This window comes from Rissa tridactyla, chromosome 3 (genome assembly GCF_028500815.1).
Source record: "Rissa tridactyla isolate bRisTri1 chromosome 3, bRisTri1.patW.cur.20221130, whole genome shotgun sequence".
Taxonomy (NCBI): Eukaryota; Metazoa; Chordata; class Aves; order Charadriiformes; family Laridae; genus Rissa; species Rissa tridactyla.
The window spans coordinates 73,465,286-73,489,764 of record NC_071468.1 but is presented as its reverse complement, the minus strand read 5'-3'; the positions used below and the strand labels follow the sequence as shown (position 1 = coordinate 73,489,764).

The 24,479-nt window shown below is 40.4% G+C and overlaps 1 protein-coding gene across 2 annotated transcripts in view; it reads right to left on the bottom strand.

Annotated features, from left to right (window-relative positions):
• FRK (fyn related Src family tyrosine kinase) overlaps nt 1-23,752 on the bottom strand; it is a 52,809-nt gene extending 29,057 nt beyond the window's left edge. Inside the window, exons 1-2 of one of the 2 annotated variants that reach the window (XM_054195213.1) lie at nt 22,923-23,752; nt 798-919 (exon numbers count right to left, since the gene is read on the bottom strand). In XM_054195213.1, the coding sequence (XP_054051188.1) occupies nt 798-919; nt 22,923-23,353 (553 nt within the window). In that variant the 5' untranslated portion in view covers nt 23,354-23,752. The remainder of the gene's footprint in view (nt 1-797; nt 920-22,922) is intronic. The other variant, XM_054195214.1, reaches the window with a different exon arrangement.
• Nucleotides 23,753-24,479: the final 727 nt, after the last annotated feature.

The following is a 24,479-nucleotide window of genomic DNA, read 5'->3' as shown; positions in this document are numbered from 1 at the left end:
TTAGAGCACATTAGGAAGTTTGGGTGTAGAGCCCTATTGTCTCAGGGACAACATTATACTTTTGACTGACGCTTGTATGACAAGTTTGATAGAAAATGTTCACGGAAACAAACGACGAAAAATCATGTTTATTACCTAATATGGCATATATCTCTGACATGAAAAAGATGACGTACATATATGTAAGTAAAATTATTATCGAATAATTATTTTATAGTCCTTTGAATTCAAATAAAGGACTTCAAATACATTTCAAAACCCATCATCATCGTAAATCTAACTTTTTAGTGATGTTTACAACTAACTTTTCAATGAAATGTGACTGATTCTAAAGTAGAGGTTTGACAATCTTCCTATCGTTTTGCCCCTGAAACAAATAAAAATAAACCTAAGGGTGTGCTTAGCAGAAATCTAATTTTCTTAAACCGCAGATCTGCCAACATGGTTTAATTTTTATTTTGTGTACCAATCAGAATAGTAGTGTACAACTGTAATGTATTTTTTGGCATTTTAATCATGAAAATACTTTCTATTTTAAGGCAGCTGGAGCACTAGAAGTACTAAGCATAAGAAAGTTAATTTCTGTTCTGAGCATATTAATAAACAAAGCCTGTAAAATAAATGTTGGTAAAAACCCAGGTGACTCTTGCCAAGTTTTCTTTATGTATCTCCTGGTAAAGAAATATTATCATGAACTTGATTTCATTTTCATGCCCACATTTTATCATTCTCAAAAGTGAAAAAGTCTCGATCACCTGAGAAATTTTTAAAACATTGCTTGAAAAACTAGAATATACCTGAAAGTGCGTATTTGCCTTTTAGACTTTCGCTTTCTCGAATTAGGAAGGCTCCTGCCTGGTTTCCAGGGTATGACAGTTGTCTCTCGGCATCTGCTCGTTTGACTGGGCCAAAAAACCATCTGAACAAATAAAAAACATTAATTTTACCAGTCAGTGAAACATACCAGGAAGATAATTTAGCTTTTATAAACATGCTGCATATTTACTAAAAGATAATCTGTGCTATGCTAATTAAATTCCAATAGCATGGGAAAAAAAAGCCAACAAGAACTACACAACAAATTTATTGCTACAAAATATTGCTTACACATTTGAGTGAAATCTGGATTTTACTGCTGATGGAAAGTCCTACTGATTTCTAGGTAATGAGAACTCAGAAGTGACAGCCTGGCCTTATCCCAGGAAAAATTCACCAAGAAATTTTGCCAAGGCTGCTGTGGTAGAAATTGATGCCAAGTCCATTGATGCCACTTGAACTACGGAAAGGTGCAGGTATGTGCTAAAACCTCAACATCTTAAAAGCGAAAGATCCCCGAAACTGCAGAAGGGCTCTCACATTCCAAGAGGGAAATCACCCTGCAGCCTTCCCCATTCCACTGCCACGTCATATCTCAAATGAGTTACTGGCAATTTTTCAGCTCTGCTGCTGTTAGATGAACAAAACCAGTATGTCTCTCAAATCACCGCAAACGTCTCAACGCCCCTGTTCTGTAACAACCTACTCCTATCTACACCTTTTAAAACATATTTTTCCTCTCTCACTAAACCCTGTAGCTTACAAGGACTTGTTCAAGCAATAGTTTTAGTTTGCCCCTCTGAGGGTACTATTTAGCTTTGTGTTGAGCGTAAATTAAATGCAAATAAAACTGAGATGAGTCAGCATTTTCAGCTGGGGCGGCATTCAGCTTCCATCCAACAAACATACAAAGCTCTTTCCAAGATTAGCTCCACCCCTCATTTGAAGCAAATGATGATAAATAGTTATCAGAAATATGCCATTTCCTCATAGGAGAACTCCCTTTAAATTAATCACAGCTAAACCTATTATGCAAACTTTTAAGATAAATCACTTGTGGTATTGCACAACAAGCAGATTGCCTATTCAGCTAACTACTTGATCTGTCAATTACGAGGGAAAAGTACAGAAGGAGTCATCAACAAACTGCTTTAGTATCTGTAAGGCTTGAAATCAACAGAAGAAATGGAGGAAATAAATGAGAACATTGGGTGACACCTTGGCTGAGCAAACATGAGGAATGAAATATGGGTTTGCATGAATAAAGAGAAAATAAAAAGAGGCAAATGCAGACACCACTGACCTACATTGAATATGCTTTATTAACAAAAGAAAATGAAATCCAGATATTCTGGACTGCATTCCTGTCCTCTGACTTGAAGATGAGTTGGATAAAATAATACTTATTTGGCAAGGAAAGGAATCTCATTAGAAAGCTGGAATTTGTTAGTAATAATTTTAATTAGTCAAACAGGCTAATTAATTCAACTAATTAATTAAATTAATTCATTAATTAGACTGTAGAAAACTAAGTAATCAATAAATGTGCAACTCCTTGACTGAGGTTCTCATCAAAGGAATGAGAGGACAGAGTACAAGTTCAACTCTATTCAAGTCCCAAAGAAAATTTGTCTACCCTAAAAACTGAGTAAGAATGTTTCTGAAATTTCTAAATACAACTGCTCTGAGAATAACATCTGAAAACTAATAAACTACATGATCTGAGAAAAAAATTAACTGATATTTTTCTCCTTGAATTATAAGATATCACTTAGTAATGTCCAAAGTGACTGATTCTCATAAGAGTATGTAAAAGGTATTTAATTTTGTGTCTCCTTTCAGAAGGATTTCATTTTGTACCAAATCCAAAAGAGCTTCCAATTAGCAAGATTGAATGTTATGTTCCGGATAATCAAAAGTATAGTCTTTACATGAGCCAGTATTTGTACATATATTGCTAGTAGCTCATATTGCTAAAGCTGAAAAAATGAGCAATAATACAATGTATGCAACAAGAGTAAATAGTTGGCTTATTTGGGAGATACAATTTAAACCAGTATTACACTTGTGTATGTAAGAACACATCTACAATACAGAATATGGTTTTGGAAAAAACCCAACATAAGTGTATATCGTATTTAGGCATATGTATCTGTTCCTTTGACTTCAAAATATTTCAAATTCTATGTCTATTTTTCTTAGGTTAGAAAAGCTTCATTTAAGTCAATATGAATTTACCGCTAAGGTTTATATGGAGGATATGGAATATGTAGTTTCTGACTCCAGATAAACTTAGCAGTTGAAAAGATCCTGATTTGCAAAATACAATAGAGCAACAGTATATGACAAGGTAAGTGTAACTGAAGCAGTTATTATGGAAAATGAAACATGGACACATAGTGTATATTACCTCATTTGCCTGACTTCATATGATCTGATTAAAACATTTCAGAAAAATATAATGAAAATTACTTTTAATAGCATTTGAATATGGGATTCTTAGTTCAAAGTCATTGAGTTTGCAATAATAATCATACAGTACCAAAAGCAATACGGGTTGTGACAAAATAACGCCTTAACCTCAAAGCAAATAATTTAATTTCTTATTCACTTTTTTTGTCAAAAGCACATCTGAATTTACAGTACCATTTCCATTATAAATGGAAGTCTAAATTCCTTTTATAAAGCGTGAAGGTTTATTTGAATTTCCAGCTTCAAAAGGCTTAATATTTTACTTCATCCAAAAGTGTGTATTTCAGAGGAAAAAGTACTCTAAAGAGTAATAATGAATCAAAGTAATTGCTCACCATGAGATGTTGTTCTGCGGGATAGGAAGGTCAAACCAAAACAATACCCAGTTCTTAGTAAATCTATTTGGGTTTTATAGCTCAACGTTAGATGGAGGTTTTGAAACAGAACACTTGGAAAAACAGGACTAAAACACCATCCATTGCACAAGTTACTTAACTGGCACTTTCTCTGACTTCATTGTGCTATATTGGCACCAGAGAGTCCAGGAGAAGGTTGAATTAGCAGCTCATACACAATTTCACTATGAGCTTCAGCTCACAGCCAGACCACTTTGGGTCACAATTATCCATGCAGGATCAGCAGATTACCAGGTATGGCACAGATGAGTGCACTCAGATTTGGGCATAAATTTCCATTTCTAGCAGGAGCTGTCTGGTTAGCACAGCAGTAGGACTCTTCTGTCAGTGAGACCAGGAACATGCTTTCTTGGCCAGCACTGCATCCAACACCCCACTCTTTCTCCCTTTTCAGTGTGGAGAAACAGATCTGCTTTTTGGGGATTGTTTCTAGCAGCTTCCTCAAAATCCCTTGATTCCAACATCATTCATAGCTCTCAGGAATCCCTTCATTAAAAATTCCACACTACTTCCAGGTCACTTCTGGCCACCATATATAGGAGGACTTTGGGGACAGAAAAGATGACCTTCATGCAGATTCGTAACAAACACTGTTCTTATGTGGCACAGATGATGCCCAATACTAGAGTACCAGTAGGGTTTGTTGTGGTTATTCAGAGTGATCCCATCTCTACTGGTCATCAGTTCCACTGGCAGGTTTTTGACCACAGACTCAACAGCTGATGGACACACGTATCAGAGCAGGCTTTATCACGGGATGTTCCCCAACTGTGGCAGTATCATTGCTGACACTTCTACTCCTATCCTTTGATCCTTTTCTTCCAGCAAAGGAAAGTTTGTACCTTTATCAACATAAATGCTGGTGGTTATTCTTGAAGGGCAAATTTTTTAAGAAACCGAGATCATGTCACCTATGCTCACCCCTGCCTCCCCATTCAGCCCAACTTGAATCAGGATGGAGTCACAAGCTCAACAGAAGTTGATGGTTTCACTTGTCTCCATCACTGCCTTTGCTCAGAAGTCCTCTGTCCTCCAGGTTGCAATGCATTCCTGATTTCTGTCTAAATGTCAAGGCCCCGTTTACCTGTCTCTGCTTTGTGTCTCCCTGTGCTTTGCTACATAAAAATCCACTAAAACAAAAATAGTTCTACTTCTGATTTTTTTTTCTTATAGCAGGAAGATATGGCAGGAGCTTTTAATCTGGAAGGTGGAAGAGAGGAAGAGTAACATGGGCTAAGGGTATTGCATGCTGCATAGCCTCTGACAGAATCACTAAAGCAAAGAAAGATAGAGAGGCAAAGTTCTGCAATGCTATACCGCTGGCAAGGTTTCCAGTGCTTGGCAACATGCCTAGAAGAAGATAAAACCCCAGTGGAAAAGCAAAAAAAGCCCCACAAATATGCCCATCCAAAAAAGAGTATGCAAAATGTGTATTCTTCCCTTACATTCAATTCCCTCGCGTGACTGTAATACCCCTTCTGATCATGTCACTGTCATCAGTGCAATGCACTCATTTGAGATAGACATTGAAGATTTAACAGAAGATCTCAACTAATCTGGGAACTACAGGATCTGTTTCTCTCCTGAAATTAACTCTACCCAACACCCAGAATTAAACCCAAACAAAAGGATTCCCAGCCATGGTCCAGATGAAAAAGCTCATAGGGGAAACATGTTTTTGTTGGCCTGCCATTCCTTATACAGTCCCCTGCTTCCCTCTTCCACTGTAGCTTTATGCTCAGTCTCTCCTAAGTCCCAAACACACTACCTCCTAGCTCTAAAGCAAGGCGTATGCTGAGCCTTAGCCAAAGTCCCCGAGTCATGGGCTAGACAAAACACTTCTTGGCAGACATGTCTTTCTGTAGACTCGACTTTTCTTGAGCAGACCCTTGCAGCTTTATTGATACTGGAGCTCTAGTGTTTCATAGAATCACAGAATGGGTTGGAAGGGATCTTAAAGATCAACTCATTCCAACTCCCCTGCCATGGGCAGGGACATCTCCCACTAGACCAGGCTGCTCAAAGCCTCATCCAGCCTGGCCTTGAACACTGCCAGGGATGGGGCATCCACAGCTTCTCTGGGCAACCTGTTCCAGTGCCTCACCACCCTCACAGTAAAGAATTTCTTCCTGATATCCAATCTAAATCTACACTCTTTCAATTTGAGGCCATTACCCTGTGTCCTACCATTACGATAGGTTTGTCACCCTCTTCACCCTAAAACTAAACCAAACCCTAATGCTAACTGTATATCTGGTTTTATCCTCTGCCCTTACTTAGATTTAATATGTACAGGAGCAAAGTCAGAATTACCTCCACAACGTCATATCTGAAATGACTGAGTCTGCTTTAATAACTGGCTGTAGCTGGGATGAAGGGGGATTATTTCAGTTTCTCATTCAAGTTGCAGGACACTGCAAGTAAAATAAGACTAAAGGCAGAGGTCCGTGACATGCTCTGAAGTTTGTGAACACCCAACTAAAAGGGAAAATACTGAAAGCTGAGTCAGCAGTAAGGTATAGCCAGATATAAAAACCGTGATCATTACAATAGGAATGAGGGGGGAAGAAAAGAAATAAAAATTGCTGAGAAGGACTACATACCAAAGTAATTCAAAGAGCGTGGAGGCATAACAGAAGAAATAGCAGGAAATCAGACACATGAAATTTATTTTCAAAAACAATGAAGACATTACAATGGATATCATGATCTTATCTTGGATCAGCACTTTGTGGCATGAGGGCATCTCACTTCTCATTTTTTCTAAATTCTTGCAACTGGGATTTAGCCTTTCATGTTAGGGTAAATCTCATGAGACTGCTAAATCTCAGCAGCTGGGAGGATTTGTTGCAATTCCTGTGGTTCCCAACCAGAACTCTCAATTATGGAAGAAATTATGATGACAAACAGATTAGCTGGCCCTCCAGTAGATTAACTGGATTGTGTTAGCTGTGTCTGTACTGCTAAACTATGAGGAAAATAGAAGATTTTCCAGACTAAGAAGAGCAAAGAATTACTGCAATTAGAGCAAAGGTGAGGACAAAGAAAAATAGATACTGTATATATATGCGAACCAAATATATCCCAGTTTCTTCTGCAATGCAGAAAGCTTGTGCAATAGCTAAAACAAATAAAGAAAAGCTTCAACAGTATATAAATCTTACATTTTAAATGCCTCAAAACCTACAGTCACCGAAAGCTGTAGCTGCAAAGTCAAGAACCCCCAAAGCTAGGAGATGGCAATATTAATATTGCTTTCATGGCATCCACTCAGCCATTTTCAGGAAAATCCAGTATGATAGAATCTCTAATTACATGGCTACATCTCCTGCTTCCTACAGTGTTAATATGAATGCTGCTCACTGAATAGTTAGCCTCTATTTTGTTTTGTCATTGAGTAAATGGAGTTTATTTACTGCACATTGTTTAGTCTCTGCTCTCAATACAAGTCATAAAATTACATTAATGGCTAATTTCCTAGCAGCTTCTATTATAGTGTTCATGACTATAATATCCAAATGCTTCACAAACATTCATTAATTTCTTTTTGTGGCACTTTTGCTTGTACAATATTTTTTGCAGTGGAGAAACATCACAGAAAGGGACTAAGGTAGTAAGGCATTATTATAAGCATTTTCTACTAATTTTGGGTGTCCAATTTGAAATGTCTAGGGCCTGCCTTTCAGGGAATGTAGCATCGCACAGTATGTAGTAGTTTATTCAGAGAGCAATAGCTGCTAGCTTCTGTGTCACAGAAGACAAGGAGAGATGCATGGAAAGCTAAAGAGACCGAGCGAGAGAGAGACCCTCCAGGGTCTTACTCAGTTGCTTTCATCATATGACCATCCTGTGATCGATGCCCTTACTCAGCACATGGAAACCTGAACAGGCTTGCCTGCGCCACTCTTTGCTGCCGTCATCCATGCGGGACAAAGAGGGCTGCTGAGCCAGCTTTTAATCCATGCCAGGTTTGCAGTCTGCTGTGGGTAAACATCAGCGCAGAAGCAGTGACAGAAGTTTACCAAGGGCGCCACCAGCACGTCCTCGCTGCGCTGAGGGGAAGGCTCCAAGCACTTGCTGGGTTTTCCCCAAATATCAAAAACATAGAATGCAGCTGTCATATTCTAATGACTCTGTTCAGTTACCACATATAAAGTGCAATTTTATTTTCATAGGCTTGGTTAGTTTGAAGCTAATTTTTCTCAGATAGCAAAAAAGCACACATTTTTAATATAGCAATCTCCCCTGCAAAATAGCAAGCCCTTCCTCCAAAGTACATCCGCAAAGGATTTTTTGTATTGTTCTGAGCCACTTTTTATGCTTTCGGGGAGAAAAAGAGGCAGCCTATGACTGGTATCAACCCTGGAAAATTCACATCCAATATGGTAAAGCCCGGAGAAATTATAAGCAACTAAACAAGCTCTTATGACAGAAAATATTAGTCTGCCTTAATTATAAGACTAATGAAGTAATATCATTTCTCCAAGAGCTGACATTTCAAGAAATTAGGAAATATCACTGCAAAGATGAAAGCCTTCCAGATATAACACAGTTAAGAAACAGATGTGCTTTACAAATGATGAACTGCACGCGTGAAGGAGAGCGTGGGAGATGAGCACTGGCTGCTTCAATTTTCCCTTTATAGTCTACAGTGAATCCGACAACAGCTTTGGGGAAAAAAAAATAATAAAGCCTTGAGGATGAAAACTCGATTCCTTTCACGAACATTTTCAAAACCACAAGCCTTCCCAGATACGGCACAAGAATCTAAACAGTGAAAGGTCCAGGATTACTCTAGGGCTATTCTATAAGCATGAGAAAATGCTTCTAATAATGCCTTACTACCTTAGTCCCTTTCTGTGATGTTTCTCCACTGCAAAAACAGGCTGGAAAACATAAGATCATGTTCCAGGTGCTTTGGAAACAGACCCCTTCCTCCATACTTCCTTCTACAGGCGTGCCTGGGGTTGTTTTTAATGCTGTCTATCTCATTTATTATCAGATACTGACAGATGAATGGGACAAGGACAAAATTTAAGAGGAAGGAATTTAAAGTTAATGATAACAGAATGCATAAGACACTGCAGGAGGGAGGGAGAAAACAGGAAAGGAAAAATTCAAAGCAGATAGGACCGTAGAATATTATCAAGCAGATGGGGGGAGAGAAGGGAGAAAGTCAAAGCAAACAGGCAACAATGAAAAGAAAATAAAGACAAGGCAAAACTGAGGACTGCATTTATTGCCCAAGGGCTATAACCTGCTGCTGCCTGAGCTGCAGCACCTGCTCAGCAAACGCTGGTTTGCAGCTTATCCTTCTCCCGCAGGGCATGTGTCTTTGGCAGCGATTTCAGTCCCACTTGGGGAAACAATTTCACAGACTATCTCTTGAACTCATTTCGCAGACTAACTCCCACTGTAAGGATTGCTCTCTGCAGATCTTTTCCCTTTCCCATTCTTAGTTCATCACACCACTCGCTTTTGTACTTGCCAAGAGAATACTTCAACGCTCATTTTCGTCATATATTTATTGACTCAAGGTCGCCACTAAATGTACGGCTCTAAACCTTACTCACCAAAGTACCATCAGCAGCCAGTGAGTCAGACAATCAGTTACGATCAGTTAAAATCTTAACATGCTGCAGAAAGTACCTGACTCGAGCAGTATTTGAAACAAAAAAATCATTTAAAATGTATACATATAGTGACACAGCTCAGTTCTGATTACTTATTTACCATAATCAGAAACTGGTTTCCTCCAAGGGAAACTAGAAATTCAGGTTTTCAGGGATGGTTATATAGGTTAGCACACTTCACCTTTTGCAACCACAATGCATTTGCTTCATACGTCAAGATCTGAGTCATGGGTATTGCTCAGATCCTTGTTGTTGAACAACTTACCACAAACTAAAACGAAGACTGTCCGTATGCGCTGTGTGTGGGACCCAGAGCTTTTGAGTCTTTCCCCAGTGAAATGCAGAATAGAATAAGTCTGGGTTTCTTTCCACGGGGCAAAACAGAGAACACGTGAATAGTTGTGAAAAACTAGTCTCATTCCTACACTATGTAAGCAGCAGAGATCTATCGAAACGACAGAGCAGCATTAGTTTATGTTATGTAGGTGTGTAGAAGTCTGCCTGTATGTTTCAAAGTGACAGTCTGTCTGTAGCAACACACTCTGAGTTCCACTGTATTTTCCACATTTTGAGATCAACAGCGTGACTTTTCTTTAAATAACCATTAGAATGTGAAATACACAGTTTTGGAAAATAACAGGTCCCATTTTGCTCTTGGCTTTTGGATAACATTTTGCTAATGTTCTTGTCAACGGATTACAGCTGATTGGTTGGCGTTTTTCCATAAATACTAAATTTATGTTAGACTTGAGAGAGTTTTATTCGTGAGATGGCAGAATGTAAGAGGTGATAAAGAAAGAGACATAGAAGCAAAAAAAAGGAAAAGAAAATTAAGTTATACTTCTCCATATATTTTCTAAACAACATTTTATAGCTTAACTTGTGAAGGTACTCAATGTGAAAATTTTTCAAATTTAAATGTTTTTTTATTTCTGCTTTCAAATGGAGTTTCCATCAAAATATAAGCAATTTTTTCTTTCAATTTTGTTCAGAAAGGATTAAGTTATATGAAAATAAAATACAACCAAGCAAATCCCTTCATTTTTTTTCAGCCCATGTTAAATATTTTGATTTGATACAAAACTAAAATGAAGGACTCTTCAGAAACATCACTGCATCTATCTTTCAGGAAAAGGGAGCCATTTTTCCTTTCTCTCTTCCCATACTTACTCGATCATGACCATGAGCACTAGGACACAAGTAATACATTCATCCACGAAACAGGGGATCTTCAGTTAAAATAATGCAATTTAAACCTGTGTCTCTAACATACTCTTGTTACTATTTTGCTGGAATACACAATCTGCATAGTAATTTGGAGAACACACATATCACTGTTACAACAGAGGTAATCCTTTTGGGACTGAACTACATGAGCTACCACTAAAATTAAGCAGAACCTTTGCTACCATGTCTTTTTAGCAAGATGGGAAATTGCAGGTTATTGCCAGAAAAAAAAATCTTTGTACTTGTAGACTCAAGAACCAGATTTGCCACACTTATATTGCATAGTGTCTTTAAAGAAAATGGTTTTAATTTTAGTACTCGCTGAAAACTCGATTCTAACACTGATACAGTACAGTAACAGTACAGTAGCTTACTCCACACAATCCCAATGACTGCAACGTAACCATAGCACACGTGTGAAACTCCCACCTACCCAGGCACACTGACTTTGTGTATACCTGAGACCCAAAAGGAGCCCCAGGTTACACTAAGAAATCATGGGGGAAGCCCAGCTGAAGAAACTGCAGGAGATGAAAACGCACGAGAAGAGGGCAGCAGAGGTGTCAAAAAGGACTCTAAGCCTCTGAAGTCTGTTTTGGTCTAAGAATTATCTTTGTTTTGTGTTACCCCATTGTTTTTGTTAGAAATAATAAACTGTGCCCTCAAGAAAGGGCCTGCCATGGCTTTAGGGACTTTTACAGTAAGTAACTGTGTGGGATTGTTTGGATAAGGTAAAATTCAACAGTGAGTAAGTGTGATAATACCCACCGCAAAGGCAGGCATTTCCTCTTACAGTCTAGAACAAATTTACTGTCTGTCTAAATGTAAACACAAAGATGACTTGGGCACTAGTCTAAAAAATCCATGACATGTTGTGTATAAACCTTTTTAGTAAGTATTTCAGCAGGCCATAACTGTACTGTCATGTGATTCTGTTGTAAGGTATTATGCATAATACTACATTAATAGTTGATAATAGCAGCTGACTGTGCTGGAAACATGGAAATTAATTTGCTGGGAGTCTGATTCAGGATGACAAACCATTGCACCTTTGGCTACTCTGGCACCCCCGCTGGTAATGACTGGGAAGAGACTATTACTCCTGTAGGGACTACTTCTCCTGTAGTATTACAAGGCCAAGCACACAAGCTCCGTAAATTAGCACAGCTCACCCAATACTAGTTTCACCAAAGAATAGGAACAAAAGATAATAAACCAGCAACCAAATCACAATCTGATAGAGTTCCTTTGAGGCAATCTCCATAAATAAATCTCATTTCACTATTGGCGTAATTAATTTCAACATTTCCATTCATTTTCCACAATATTGGTCATCTGCATGCTGCATTAATTAATCTGCTCTGAAGTTCTTCTATATGAGAAAAAAAATGGTAGGTGAATGTGATTTCATATTACTTTTTCTGTGGTGCTTTAGATACGTAAGTCCCTAGTATTTCTCCAATTTAAGAAAATAAAGTCAATCATCAAAATTTGTTCCTGGTATTGGTTTTGTACTTGTATAAGTACTTCATTGCATTTAAAACTTGTTCTAAAACAACTTGTCTTTGGAGTTGATGAAAGGCTACCATTGGATTTAATGGGCACTGCTTTGGGATGTTGAGTGTGAAATATAGACATATAATCACCTCTTTTAAAAAAAAAATTAAAATGTGTTCCTCAGACCCTATTTCTGCTGCACAGAGTTTTCCAAATAGTGCTGTAAAACCTTGCATCAGTGCTAGTACCTGTATGCATTTGTTAACACATACACGAACAAAAGTACTGATATACTGCCATAATATACTCTATAAGTAGCAATAACTCTGCTATTCATAACAACCAAGGAACAAAGTTGAAACCTTGAGGTAGCCTTAATGTTAACATGGTACAGAGAACACTAATAACATCAATTGATTTAACATTAAGGGAAACTCAAAGGGACAAGAAAATGTTCAATCATACCTTCACTTAAACCATTACAGCTTCCAAAAGCACTCAATTGATTTTCTTGAGAAAATCATTCCCGAGAAATTATTTTCTTTTCTCACAGGGAAACTCACCTCAATACAAAAGTAATACAGAAAACCTTGGAAACAAAAAGCCTCCTTTGCCTGCATAGGACACTGGTGGCAGAGCAGATCTCCCCATCCATTTTGTGCAAAGCCGTCTCTTGGACATTCACTTGGACACACACCTCCTCAGCCTGTTGCCAGCAGTCTGAGCAAACTTGTGCCATCTCTCAGGTGAGCTTTCAGTGGAGAACAACCAGGGTGCTCTGGCCCTGGGGGGACTCAGGAAGGAACTGTTCAGTCTGGCACCTCACAGTGACCCCGAGCAAAAGGACAGAATGGTTCTTCCACGTGGGTAAAAATTTCTTAAACAAATGGTCTCCCAGTTTTCCGGGTCACCTTTTCAGGGTGACAGATGGGAAGGGTGACACGCTAAAGACACCTCTGACTTCCAGAAGTAGAGCTGGAGCACATTGAACTCCGTATCAGTGTGTATATTATCAGTCCAAGACCCACACAAATGGTTTCTTTCCTAAGAGATCACAACACCCTGTCAGAAAGGTGTGTCAGCATCAAATGCAGTTTCTGGGTGATTTTTCAAACACTTTAGCTCTGTAATAAGAACAAGATCTCGTTTTCTCTTTTCTTTCCTTGCACGTATTCAGAAAACTAATAATATTATTTCCAAGCTAATGAAGTTGTCATTCTGGAACAGCAAAAAACATCATGTGACTTTCTATGGATAAAAATGATACCGATTCATCCATGTCAGTGGCCAAGAATATATACACACTTCCAAACATTCATAAGCCTGTAGGAGTTTGGGAAAAGCGTACAATAAAATGAACAGAAAGCCAAGACTCTCTTTTTTGAAGTAGAGGTAAAGGAGACTACTAAGGGGATTTAGGAGCAGCCACCTCCTCCAGCCACCATGGCGCAGGGACCTCCTGCTCAGTTGCTGGAGCCCAGCCCAGGGACGCAGGGTCTCTGCCCCATGCTGAGGGATGTGGCTGCCACTTTCCCATTTGCAGGTTCAACCAGCGGTGAAGCTGAGCATGTGTCTCAGAGACACACGGAGAGGATACTGACACGACTGGTCACGCAGACTGCCACAGACAAGGCGCTGCCTTCAACAGCAACCATGCACAGGACTCACATAAAACACAAGCACAGTCCTCTCCTCCTCCCCCTCCTCTTTGGCTGTCAGAGCCGGAAGGTCACCAGTGATGGCACAGACACACACACACACTCTGGATTCACAAACACATACACATTTGTGGATCCCCCCTCCAAATACCAGCGCGGCCTGTCTCTCCATCCAACAACCCTGCCCTTGTGCCAGTCCCTCTTACCCATGCTCGCCCCATGCATACCGGTCCCCCCAGCAGCTGGTTTCACGCCACACCCCAGTGGCTGGTGGCCGTGACCACCACCCACTCCAGCAGCTGGCACTGAGATCCCACTCGCTCCAGCAGCTGACACCACAGGCCACGGGCACCTACACCCCGCCTCTGCCTCCAGTTGCTGGCCCAGTACCCAGTCACACCAGTCCCCCCAGTAGCTGGCACTTCGTCCTTACAGCACTCACACGTGGGACAGAGGGTGAGGTTACACAGAGAGGTAGTCAAGAAAGGATTTAATGAGAAGACAGGACACAGTGTGGTGACCAGGCACAGGGATCAGCCAGACAAATGTACTGACTGGCCCCTTTTACACATGAACAGCACCTTTTATACCCCTTTCTGTCTACCCCTTCTTTGTTCCTCCCTGATCCCTTTTCCCTAAACCTTGTTTCATCATTTGACATAGCCCCACAGACACACACACTCCCAACATCCTGAACCCCAGATTTGCATCCTTACCAGTTGCAAAGTCCAAGTTTGCCCGTCATTTCTCGATAGCCCATCAATTAGTGCAGCTGACCAGGATTATTTCTGATTATCATCTTTGTTGACATTAATCAGTCAGGTCTGGTGCCTCTGTGTGTTTGTCTCCCTCCTTTTCCTTACTGGCAAGGTCCTCAGATAATCTTCCTGAAAAAGAAACATTCCCTCACCCTGCATACCCTTATCAGTGAGTATGACTGAGCAAGCTTGTCCTCATCACCACCTCCCTTCTCACGTGTCCTTCAGGTTTGCCTCTGCACGTTCTTGTATATGGCTCCTTTCACTACATACCCTTATAGGCGCAAAGACTCCTTCCATATACCCTTACAGAGACTTCCACTAACTGAAAAGATCAGTAGTCTTAAAAGGAAGATCATAGAATCATGGAACAATTTGGGTTAGAAGGGACCTTAAAAATCATCTCATTCCAACTCCCCTGCCATGCGCAGGGACATCCACTAGACCAGGCTGCTCAAAGCCCCATCCAGCCTGGCCTTGAACACTTCCAGGGATGGGGCAGCCACAACCTCCGTGGGCAATCTGTTCCAGTGCCTCACCACCCCCACAGTAAAGAATTTCTTCCTGATATCCAATCTAAATCTACCATCTTCCAGTTTGAAGCCATTACCCCTCATCCCATCACTACACGCCCTTGTAAAAAGTCCCTCTCCAGCTTTCTTTTAGGTGCCCTTCAAATACTGGCAGGCTGCTGTAAGGTCTCCCCAGAGCCTTCTCTTCTCCAGGCTGAACGACCCCAACTCTCAGCCGGAGGGAGGCTTCTTCACAGGAGAGGTGCTCCAGCCCTCTGATCATCTTTGTGGCCCTCCTCTGGACTCACCCCAACAGGTCTGTGTCCTTATTATGTTGGGGGCCCTTGGATGCAGTATGGCAGGTGGGGTCTCACAAGAGTGGAGTAAAGGGGCAGAATCACCTCCCTCGACCTGCTGGCTGCGCTTCTTTTGATGCGGACGAGGATACAGTTGGCTTTCTGGGCTGCGAGTGCACATTGCTGGGTTGTGTTGAGCTTCTCATCCACCAACACCCCCAAGTCATTCTCCTCAGGGCTGCTCTCAATCCATTATCTGCCCAGCCTGTATTTATGCAAGTTAATGCACATGATAATAACAGGACATATCCTGGGTTTAGTTCTGCATCTTTGATAGGAAGCAAAATGAATTGATGGGTAAATCTGTGAGAGTAAAGTCACTGATGTCTGCAGCCTCAGCTGACTCAGGGGCATTAGGGCAGATGGGGCAGACAGGTGTGCTCTGTAAAGAAGGGGTGGGTACCTGAATTTCACAGGGACCTGTGCAATGCTAATATTTCCGTTAGTGCCTTTTTATTTTGAGTGTGGGGTTTTTTTAGTCACTTATGACTAAGGAATCACCAATCCGGGAAAAATAGCCAAACACTTGTTTAAGAATATAAAACTTTTTGCAGAGATGAGAGGGTTTTTTGTGGGTTTCGGTTTATGTTTTTTCCCAATAGCTTGGTCTTTGCCTACAGACATAAAGAATTGTGCAGTGTCAGCACCTATGATTTTGCTAAACAGACTCGACAATAGGTCTGTAATTAGACATAGCAGCGATGCACCCTCTGACACTGCTTATACAACAATTCCAGCCTCTGGTGAAGTACAAAGGGACAAGATCAAAGAAAGTGTATGGGCCCATGCACTTTTCATAAAATCCTTTCTGAAACAGAATAATGGGGCTAGAGGAGCCATTGGTTTGACCTCTTAGGGCATCTCTTATATTTTTAGGACTTAATCTCTTCAGTACAGATATGATCCTACACAAAGAAAGCCCCAAAGTCTTCTATAACCAACAGTGGTTTTTACATGTTACAAAATAGTTCTTCACAGAGATACCTGACCCAGTTTGTTTAAAATCAGCCCAGCTTTAGTACTTCTTAGCCCGGCTGATCTGTTGGTTACTATTTTTCAGTTCTAAACCTGCTCAGAAATCACTCAGCTCTGCACAGCTCTGTATTGTGCTGTGCAGAGAGCCATCAAAGAAAACTATTGAGGAAACAGTAACCATTGTACAATACCTGGTGAATGTTTTTGCCAACAACATTGCTCAGAACCAACTAATCTAGGCTAGCACGCACAGCGCTTATTCCTACTGAGTCTGAAGAAAAAACATCAGACAGCACTATTGAATTATTCCAACCAGTATATGGTCTTTGTTTTTCTAAAAGGCACTGTAAAGGCCACCTGGGTTTCACAGTGCTGTAAGAAAAGCTAACTGGCTATGTTTGCAGGTTTTAACTATATTGTTTCTGGCCTTCATATGATTAATTGACAAATCTTTCACAACAGGGTAATGGAAACTAGTATGTAATGACTATAATGTATAACGAACACAGTAATTTCAAATAAAGACAAGGTTGGAATTCTTCCTTTTTCAGAATTTGAATAGACAATGTTGCATATTTAGAAAACCACATTGCCAGAAAATAGGTGACCTAAATTAGACAAGTTTGCGTGAACTGCTCATCTACAATGCCATAATTCCTTCCACCTTTCAGAGCAGAGACACACATTTTCTGGACCTGGGTATACACGTGGATGTGTAAACACTGCTGGCACTTGAAAAAATCTGACATTTCACAGTTCTGTGAACCATCTGCTTTTGTGTTCAGTGTATCTTTGCATATTTAAGAAATGAGCAGAAATGAAGACAAAGTTTGAGACGTCCTTGAAGACAGCACTGGAATGCTCAACGACAACTAAAGAAGTTAAGTGATTAAATTCATAGTCTTTTTGTAGTATTCAATCATTTCAGTTCAAGAGAGGCACTCCAAAACCCACATGGCAGTTCCAAACTTTGGGTACTTTAGATGCTATGAACACAAGCTCAAAAAACATCAAAAGCGTGATCTTCTGCCTTTGCAATACACACCTTGTCTCACAGGGCTGTTTTACGTGGTCTTAAAAGTATCAGTCATAAATCCTCTATGCTCTGTGTGTGTGTGTACACATGCATGCACACACAAAAGCACACACATAAAGCATATCCAATGAAAGAAAAGATGGAATTTCAAATGAGTTCACATACAGCCATTTCAATGATTTATAATAAATAAGTATTTTGGGGATAAAGAAACCTTTTCCACCAAAACCTGTAGGAGAATAGCTTTCGTATTTAACGTATCAGGTTCCAAGAATGTGAGAACAAACTGCTATTACTTTCTGTAGTTGTGTCAGCAATGAACAGCTTTTACAAGTTCACTTTGGTACAAGGGTTACTGATGATTCTAGTGGTGTCCTAAGGAGTTTGTACTGTAATAGACAGGAATTATGAGAGAGAGTGAGAGTGCACAGAAACCACAGCAGATTACATTCAGTTTTCTGAGGTGTTCAGCAGAATCTAAGGTTTCGCTTTAAAAAGAGCCTCTAGACATTTTGGCTCTAAATACCACTTTGGAAAATGACCCACATGAACCAAAGAAACCCCATAAGCCTGACTTTGCAGCAAGTCTGAAACAGGTCAGCCCAGGGAAGGCTTTATTGTTCATGTACAGTAACTCAGATTCAGTCAATGTATGAAATAGTTAAAGCTGAGTCAGGTCACAGAAGGTGAAGGAATTATGGAGATTGACAAAAATAAACTACAAGTCACTTCTGCTTTCAAAGGGTTGTTTAAAAAGCTCATTGTGGAATTGACTGGTGAGGTTTCATTGATTAGGTCTGGGGCTCGGTTTCCACCAGCTGGGAAATACCTACATAAGAAATCTCTCTGAAATAAGGAATGTTTCTGAAACTGGCAAAAGTTAAAAGTAATTGCTGTGATCTTCCTTGACCTAATCTGCTAGGAATTTGTGTGGATTTACTTCCCTCAGCACAGCAGCCTTGTGTCAGTAATGTTGGCATGAACATATGGAATGAAGTTGACTTTCAATAAACAGCCAAGAGGCCCATCAGGATGGCAGGCGAGAGCCCCCTTTAACTACACTCCCTCCACCTTTCCTCTAGAAAAAAAGAATTCATGTCACTCCAACAGTGAGGATTTATTTTTTAATGTTTGCTTCATTAAAATTAATTGTACAGCTGGGCTGTATTTGTTGTCCATAACAATTTGCACTATGTGGCTTCCTTGTTTAGTTAAAACAACAGGCAGTAATAAAATAAGGGCAGGTGAATGCGTTACTATGGTTCCTGTTTATAGCGCAGAATAACAGACACAGAAAGAGCACAGAGACAGGAAGGTCACACTCCTGGCCAAGGAAATTTGTATCTTTCAATTCAGATTTTGGCGTTAGTTGAATTGTTCTTTCTGATCATCCTTTGCTGGATATGCAAGCTAAATTATGCATTCTTTGCTTTCCTTTTCCTACATGTTATGTGTCTAAACCCAGAAAGAAGAGCATTCCAAAGGCATGGGATGCAGCAGATACAACCTCGTTCAAACTTCCTTAGAAATGAAAAATTGGTCTGACTCATGGTTTTGACTGCTGCCTGTGATGCAGAGAGAAGAAAAGCACCAAGTGCTCTTACAGTTGCTAATTTATCATTATGGTAGTCTGCATCTGCTTTTGGTCAGATATTAAGTAAAATAACATTTTTACAGCAACAGATTTATTTCCTCATGAAGTGAAAGTTCACTGCACAACTACAGTTTGCTAGACAAATTGTTCCCCTCCCCGGCTGCCTTGTCCCACCCTTGTCCCAGGAAGGGCCAGGAGCACACACCTGCCTCCAGAGACACTGGGGACAATCCCTTCACAATCCCTCCACCCTGACAGGTTGTTATTACACAAGGAGTACTGCAGGTGCTAGAAAAGATCAGCAATAAGAAGATGCTTTACTGGTAAATATAAAAATGAAGGGCCTTGTTTCCTCTGTCTGTCCAAAACAGCCGACATGGTAGCAAGTGTGCATTTCTTCAACATATTTAATCTTTTGCAGTACACGTTTAGACTACGGTGCCGCAGCAGGCAGAAACCAAGCCATGGATTTACCATTTTTTCCCCTTCTATTCACACAGAATGTTACTGATTTCATCCAAGTCATTCACACTGGAAGGCATCACTCAAGCCAAATGAAGGAAGCAAGAGAAATCTTTTTTGAGATATCATGCAGAAATGCAAAGTATTTGACTGTTGGTATAAGTTACTTGTATTATATAATATAAATATAATATAACTATGTTAATAAAATATAATATAAAAAAAGTCTCTCTTCAATTTTAGCGTACAATTTGTACCAATAAACTTTGGTCTGAGGAAAGTAACACAGTAAAGAAATTCCATTCTTTCTCAGTTCTGCTTAAACATTCTGATAGCCAAGGATACACAAAAATTCCCTTTGTTATAAATAGTATTTAATTTTTGATTTCCCCAGACTGGAGATATTGCATATCCTTTCTGCCCTTTCATCCAGTTATTGATCCCCCTTATCAGCACTACCTCAGTCATATTGGATGGAGTCAAAGAGACTTGCAATAAGAAAAACGGTTATCTAAATGAGGACAAGGAAGAAAAGTTTCTCATTTTCCTTCTTACTTTACTTCATTCTCTTTCTTACGAAGGAACAGTTCAAAAAAGCCTTTCGCCGTGAAAAATTTCAGAGACACTTCAGCGAGGAGACAAAATGGTCTGCTGCAGCACTTGTAGAGAGCAAGCAATTACATGGCATTATCATCTGCCAGAACAGACAACACAGATCCAGGTGGACTTCCCGAACTCTAACTGGTTCAGCAATACAGACCATGTCAAAATGTTGATAAAAAAAGGCCCAGATATATTTTGTTGTTAATAATCTTGAAGGCTACAGGCAAAACTGAAATAATTAGCAAAAGAAAATTGACTGCTCTGCATGCATCTTTCAAGCATATATTGGCTAAACTTACAGTGTCCCTATCACCTCTAAGTCATTCCATGACGTATAGAATATTTCATGTCCCTCTGTCCCTTTATTTAAGTGAATTTATGGAGTATCCATGCATGCATATGAATGTAATTTTTAAAAAAAAAATATATGTAGAATCACACTGAAATCAGCTGCTAAAGAATATGGGCAGTTTGATTTTCTTCCCAAGCTGCCTAAGAGTCATACCATGAATCAAATCTGTTTCCCAGAACAGCTTAGACAGCTTCTCTTGATTTAATAAGATGGAGACCAGTCCAGAAATAAGCTAAAATTCCCACTGTCTCTGTAGACACACAGAAGCTAGCTGGTGCTAGGGAATGTGCCTTCAATTAGTTCAAAGGCTGTTGGTGAGCTGTGCCTGGCAAAGCATAAACAACACACTGCAAATGCGTGGTATATATGCATTTTAGCAGGTGAACATGTAGTAGAGATTGTAAGTCTTCCATTCTTTGTCAGTTCCAGAATGTGAAGTACTGGTGTAAGTGATGGAAGGATGCAATAAAAACTTTTCCTATTTCCTGAAATGTCTATATCATGGCCATGAGCAATTGGCCAACACCAAAGAAGAGTGCTAATTAAAATCAAAATTGAAAGATGGTGAAAGGGAAGTCTTGGCAGAGACTGTAGCAAGGAATATTCCAATTGGATACAAGGGAAAAAAATCCTCACCATGAGGGTGAAAAGCTTAATGGGAAATGGCCCTAAGCAAATGGGTATAACTTTATCTTGGCCATGTTAGGGTTGGGATCACTGGTTCAAATGTCCTTCAGAGGTCCTTTGCAACCTGAGTTAGTCTGTTGTTATACAACAGGATATCTGTGTGGCCTGACGACAACCTTAAGTACGTACTTTTTTGAAGGTCTCTATCTGACATAGCCACCTGACATAGAAGGAAAATCTGAGGAAAGACAACATGTTTAGCCAGGTAAGTTTTAGTACGAAACTAAAAACTTGTCAAACTTTTTGGAGGAATGTCTTCATCTGAGCTGTAAAATCTCTCCATTTCCTCTTCTGTTACCAATCTATAAAGAAAAATCTTTTGCCAAAACTTGGTCTTTATTAACAAAGGAAGAAAGGTATATAAGAAGTAAAATAAAATTGATTCTGTAACAAGAAAAAACAGGGGTTATGCAACAGTGCACTTTGGCAAAGTTAACTCCGTATTTGATGCTGAAGGCATAGAAAGATAAAAGGGACCTTAAGAGCTGAGACTTTGTTGTATAACTGAGCAAAATTACTTTCAAAGTATTAACAGCAAGCAGAAATCTTAGATGACTTGCAATGACTTGTAATAAAACTAGTTCTTGAAAGAGAGCAAAGGCCAAGCTGAGTTGAATTAGAGCCTACCACCATTTCTCTAGTGGTTCAGAAAATGCCTTCCCTGCAGATTAATTTCTGCAATTGGAAGAATTCTTTTGAACATGACCATTGAAAGGGTTGTCTGCCTGAATACAGAAACAGAAACAGCTGGTCAGACTCTGGAAATTAAGGTCTTCGGGTTAGAGAGGAATCTTACAGTTGCCCTAAGATGCATCTAGCACAAATCCTACAGCTGATAAAACACTGGCATAATCATATCTGAGCCAATTTTCCTAGCCCTTGGCAGTATGGTGGGCAAATCAGATCGGAGATGCTGTTTCAGGTCCAAATGAGATTTAACTAAAAAGCTGCAACATCATCCCTCTAAAGTCATCATTAATTCTGAGACTAATAATGAATACCATTCCTGCTCTCTCTTTCCACAGTGATAATTTTGGTCAAAACATACCTCTGGAACTGCAGTCAGACCTATTTCAGCAAACGCTGCCTCTAACTGCAACACACATAAGTAACTCTGCATCCGAGGCTGACTCAGACCTTACTCATCCTCACTAGGGAGCCAAGTAACTGATTTTGTGTGATTTCTGCTTTAGTTCAGAATATTAAATAAGATTGGACATGTTTTGAAGGGGTAGAAAAACACGGGCTGCATAATTAAACTCTGTGAAAGTTTAACAAATTCCATTTGTATTCTGTTGCTGTATCCACTCTTTTGCCCTTCTCAGTACTTACTCCAGTTAAGTTTGTCCTGAGAGTAGAGATTTGCTTCCAAAGAAGAAACAAATAATGTAGAGGAAACCATAAACAAACTTATCTGTTCGAGACTCATCCATCATTTTTAAGAAGATGTAAAGTTAGCTTTCTGAAACTCTGATTAATTTATAACTGCAGCTGGTTAGGCTGAACGCTGTTTGGGGCAGGGGTCATATCTTTTCACTCTCTGGGAAGCATCTGACACACGCTTACTGTTATACAAATGAAAATAACAAACCATCACAGTGGTAACCAACGTGATATTCCCAGACGCTTCTTAAACAGGTGATTAGGGTATATCAGGGAGGGAACTGATTTAAACCAAAACCAAAACCCTCAAGACGCTGCCTTTTGCAATTGATTTTCTTGTGACCATAGTGTCTTTTCCTTGCACGCACCGACTAGCACTATGACTGGTAGGACCACTGGAGCTTGAGTGTGGCAGGGTACTACTACCCAAACCCATTTATGCTAACTGAAAAGAGACTGCAGTGTGTGTTTTGTGGGTTACTCACGGCTCAGCTTCAATGCTCTGGTCAGCAGCTATGTAGTTGGCAGGGATGTAGCCCTGGAGCTTGCGGCCAGGACAAACTGACCCCATTGGCAGGAGGAGCCTAGCGTACCACCAGCCCTCGTGGGATGCATTCAGCACTTCAAGCTTATCCCCAGCTCGGAAGCTCAAGTCCTCCTCAGTGCGAGCCTTGTAGTCAAAGAGTGCCACAAATTTGCAAATATTCACCAGATGCTGCTCAGGCAGTGGAGGTAAAGGTTTCTCTTTTATCTCCTTCTCTCTGTCTTTCTGTCCTGGCTGGACGTCATACCTTACCACAGCAGGGTTGGCAAAGACTTGTCCGACTTTCTCATCCTGCTCACCGTCTCTCCCCGAGAATAAGCACTTGACAAAGGGCTCCAAAAAGGCACAGTGCTTCTGACAAAAGTTTCCCATCCTGTTTCCTTGTGCCTTCCTCTGCTTCTGCTTTTCTTTAGGTTTTCCCTTAGACAAATTTTTGCATCATCAACATTTTAGCTTTTTGCAGGATTTCTTCTCCCCCTCCTCCTTTGGCACAAAATGAAACAACTCCCAGCACAGCTCCTCTCCAAGCCCCACTGAGAGCTTGTTACAGGCAACTCCTGGAGTCAAACCTGAGTATCCAAGTGCAGGAGAACACGTGGAGGGAATTTCTCGCTTCCTCTTCGGAACAGGAAAGCAACACAACAGCTGGGCTGGGCTGGGCTGCGTTCCGGGAACAACGGGGGAGTGTGGAGCCTCTTCTCCCACAGCAAAACGATGAAGTCAGAACACCAAAGCAGGGGAGGCTTCTCAACTCTTATAGCTTGGGATGGGTGTTTTCTTATCTCAGATGGGGTCCTGTCATATGATGAGCAGTGAACGTCTGTAAAGTTTGTCTTGGTAATGATTAACCAAGCTGACGTGCCAGTTTCCTTAGCAGTCTCCAACGTGGACAGCTTGAATATTTCTTTTTGTTTCCTGGTTTGCGCAGGTTTCAGTTCACAGTGGGAAGCCTTTGCTCACCTGAGGCCGGCAGACGCCCTCACCTGGAGCACACCTGCAGCTTCTGCTCTCCCTCACACCCCGGTGCTTTCCCCTGCTGAGTGCCCGCCCTTCAAACCAGTCCTTCTTACAAGGAAAAATAATAAAAAAATATTTATGTGTGGCTCACAGTTATACAGTAATAGATTTTAATGCATTCCTTATTCTGCATTTTAAGGAAACAAAGGCACTAGCTAAAAAATTGCTATAAGTGGTCGGATAATTATACTAATCACATATAAAAATAACAGCTGTCTTCCAGTCACCAAGTAAGCTAATGAAATTAAGTTGACCAGTATATTCCCATTTCTAAAGCATCTATAACTGGCATACAGACCAAGCACGGGTGTCTGGACACTGCTGTGGCAAAGCAGCCTGGAGCGGTGTGTGCCACATCCCAGCAGTGCAGCCCGAGCTTTATAACATCTGGAAACCACCACAGCCTGGGGGACACGTAATGCCTGGAGCGGTAGCAGGAAGCACAGGGGATAGATAATCTGTCTGCCCCATGAGGTGGCAT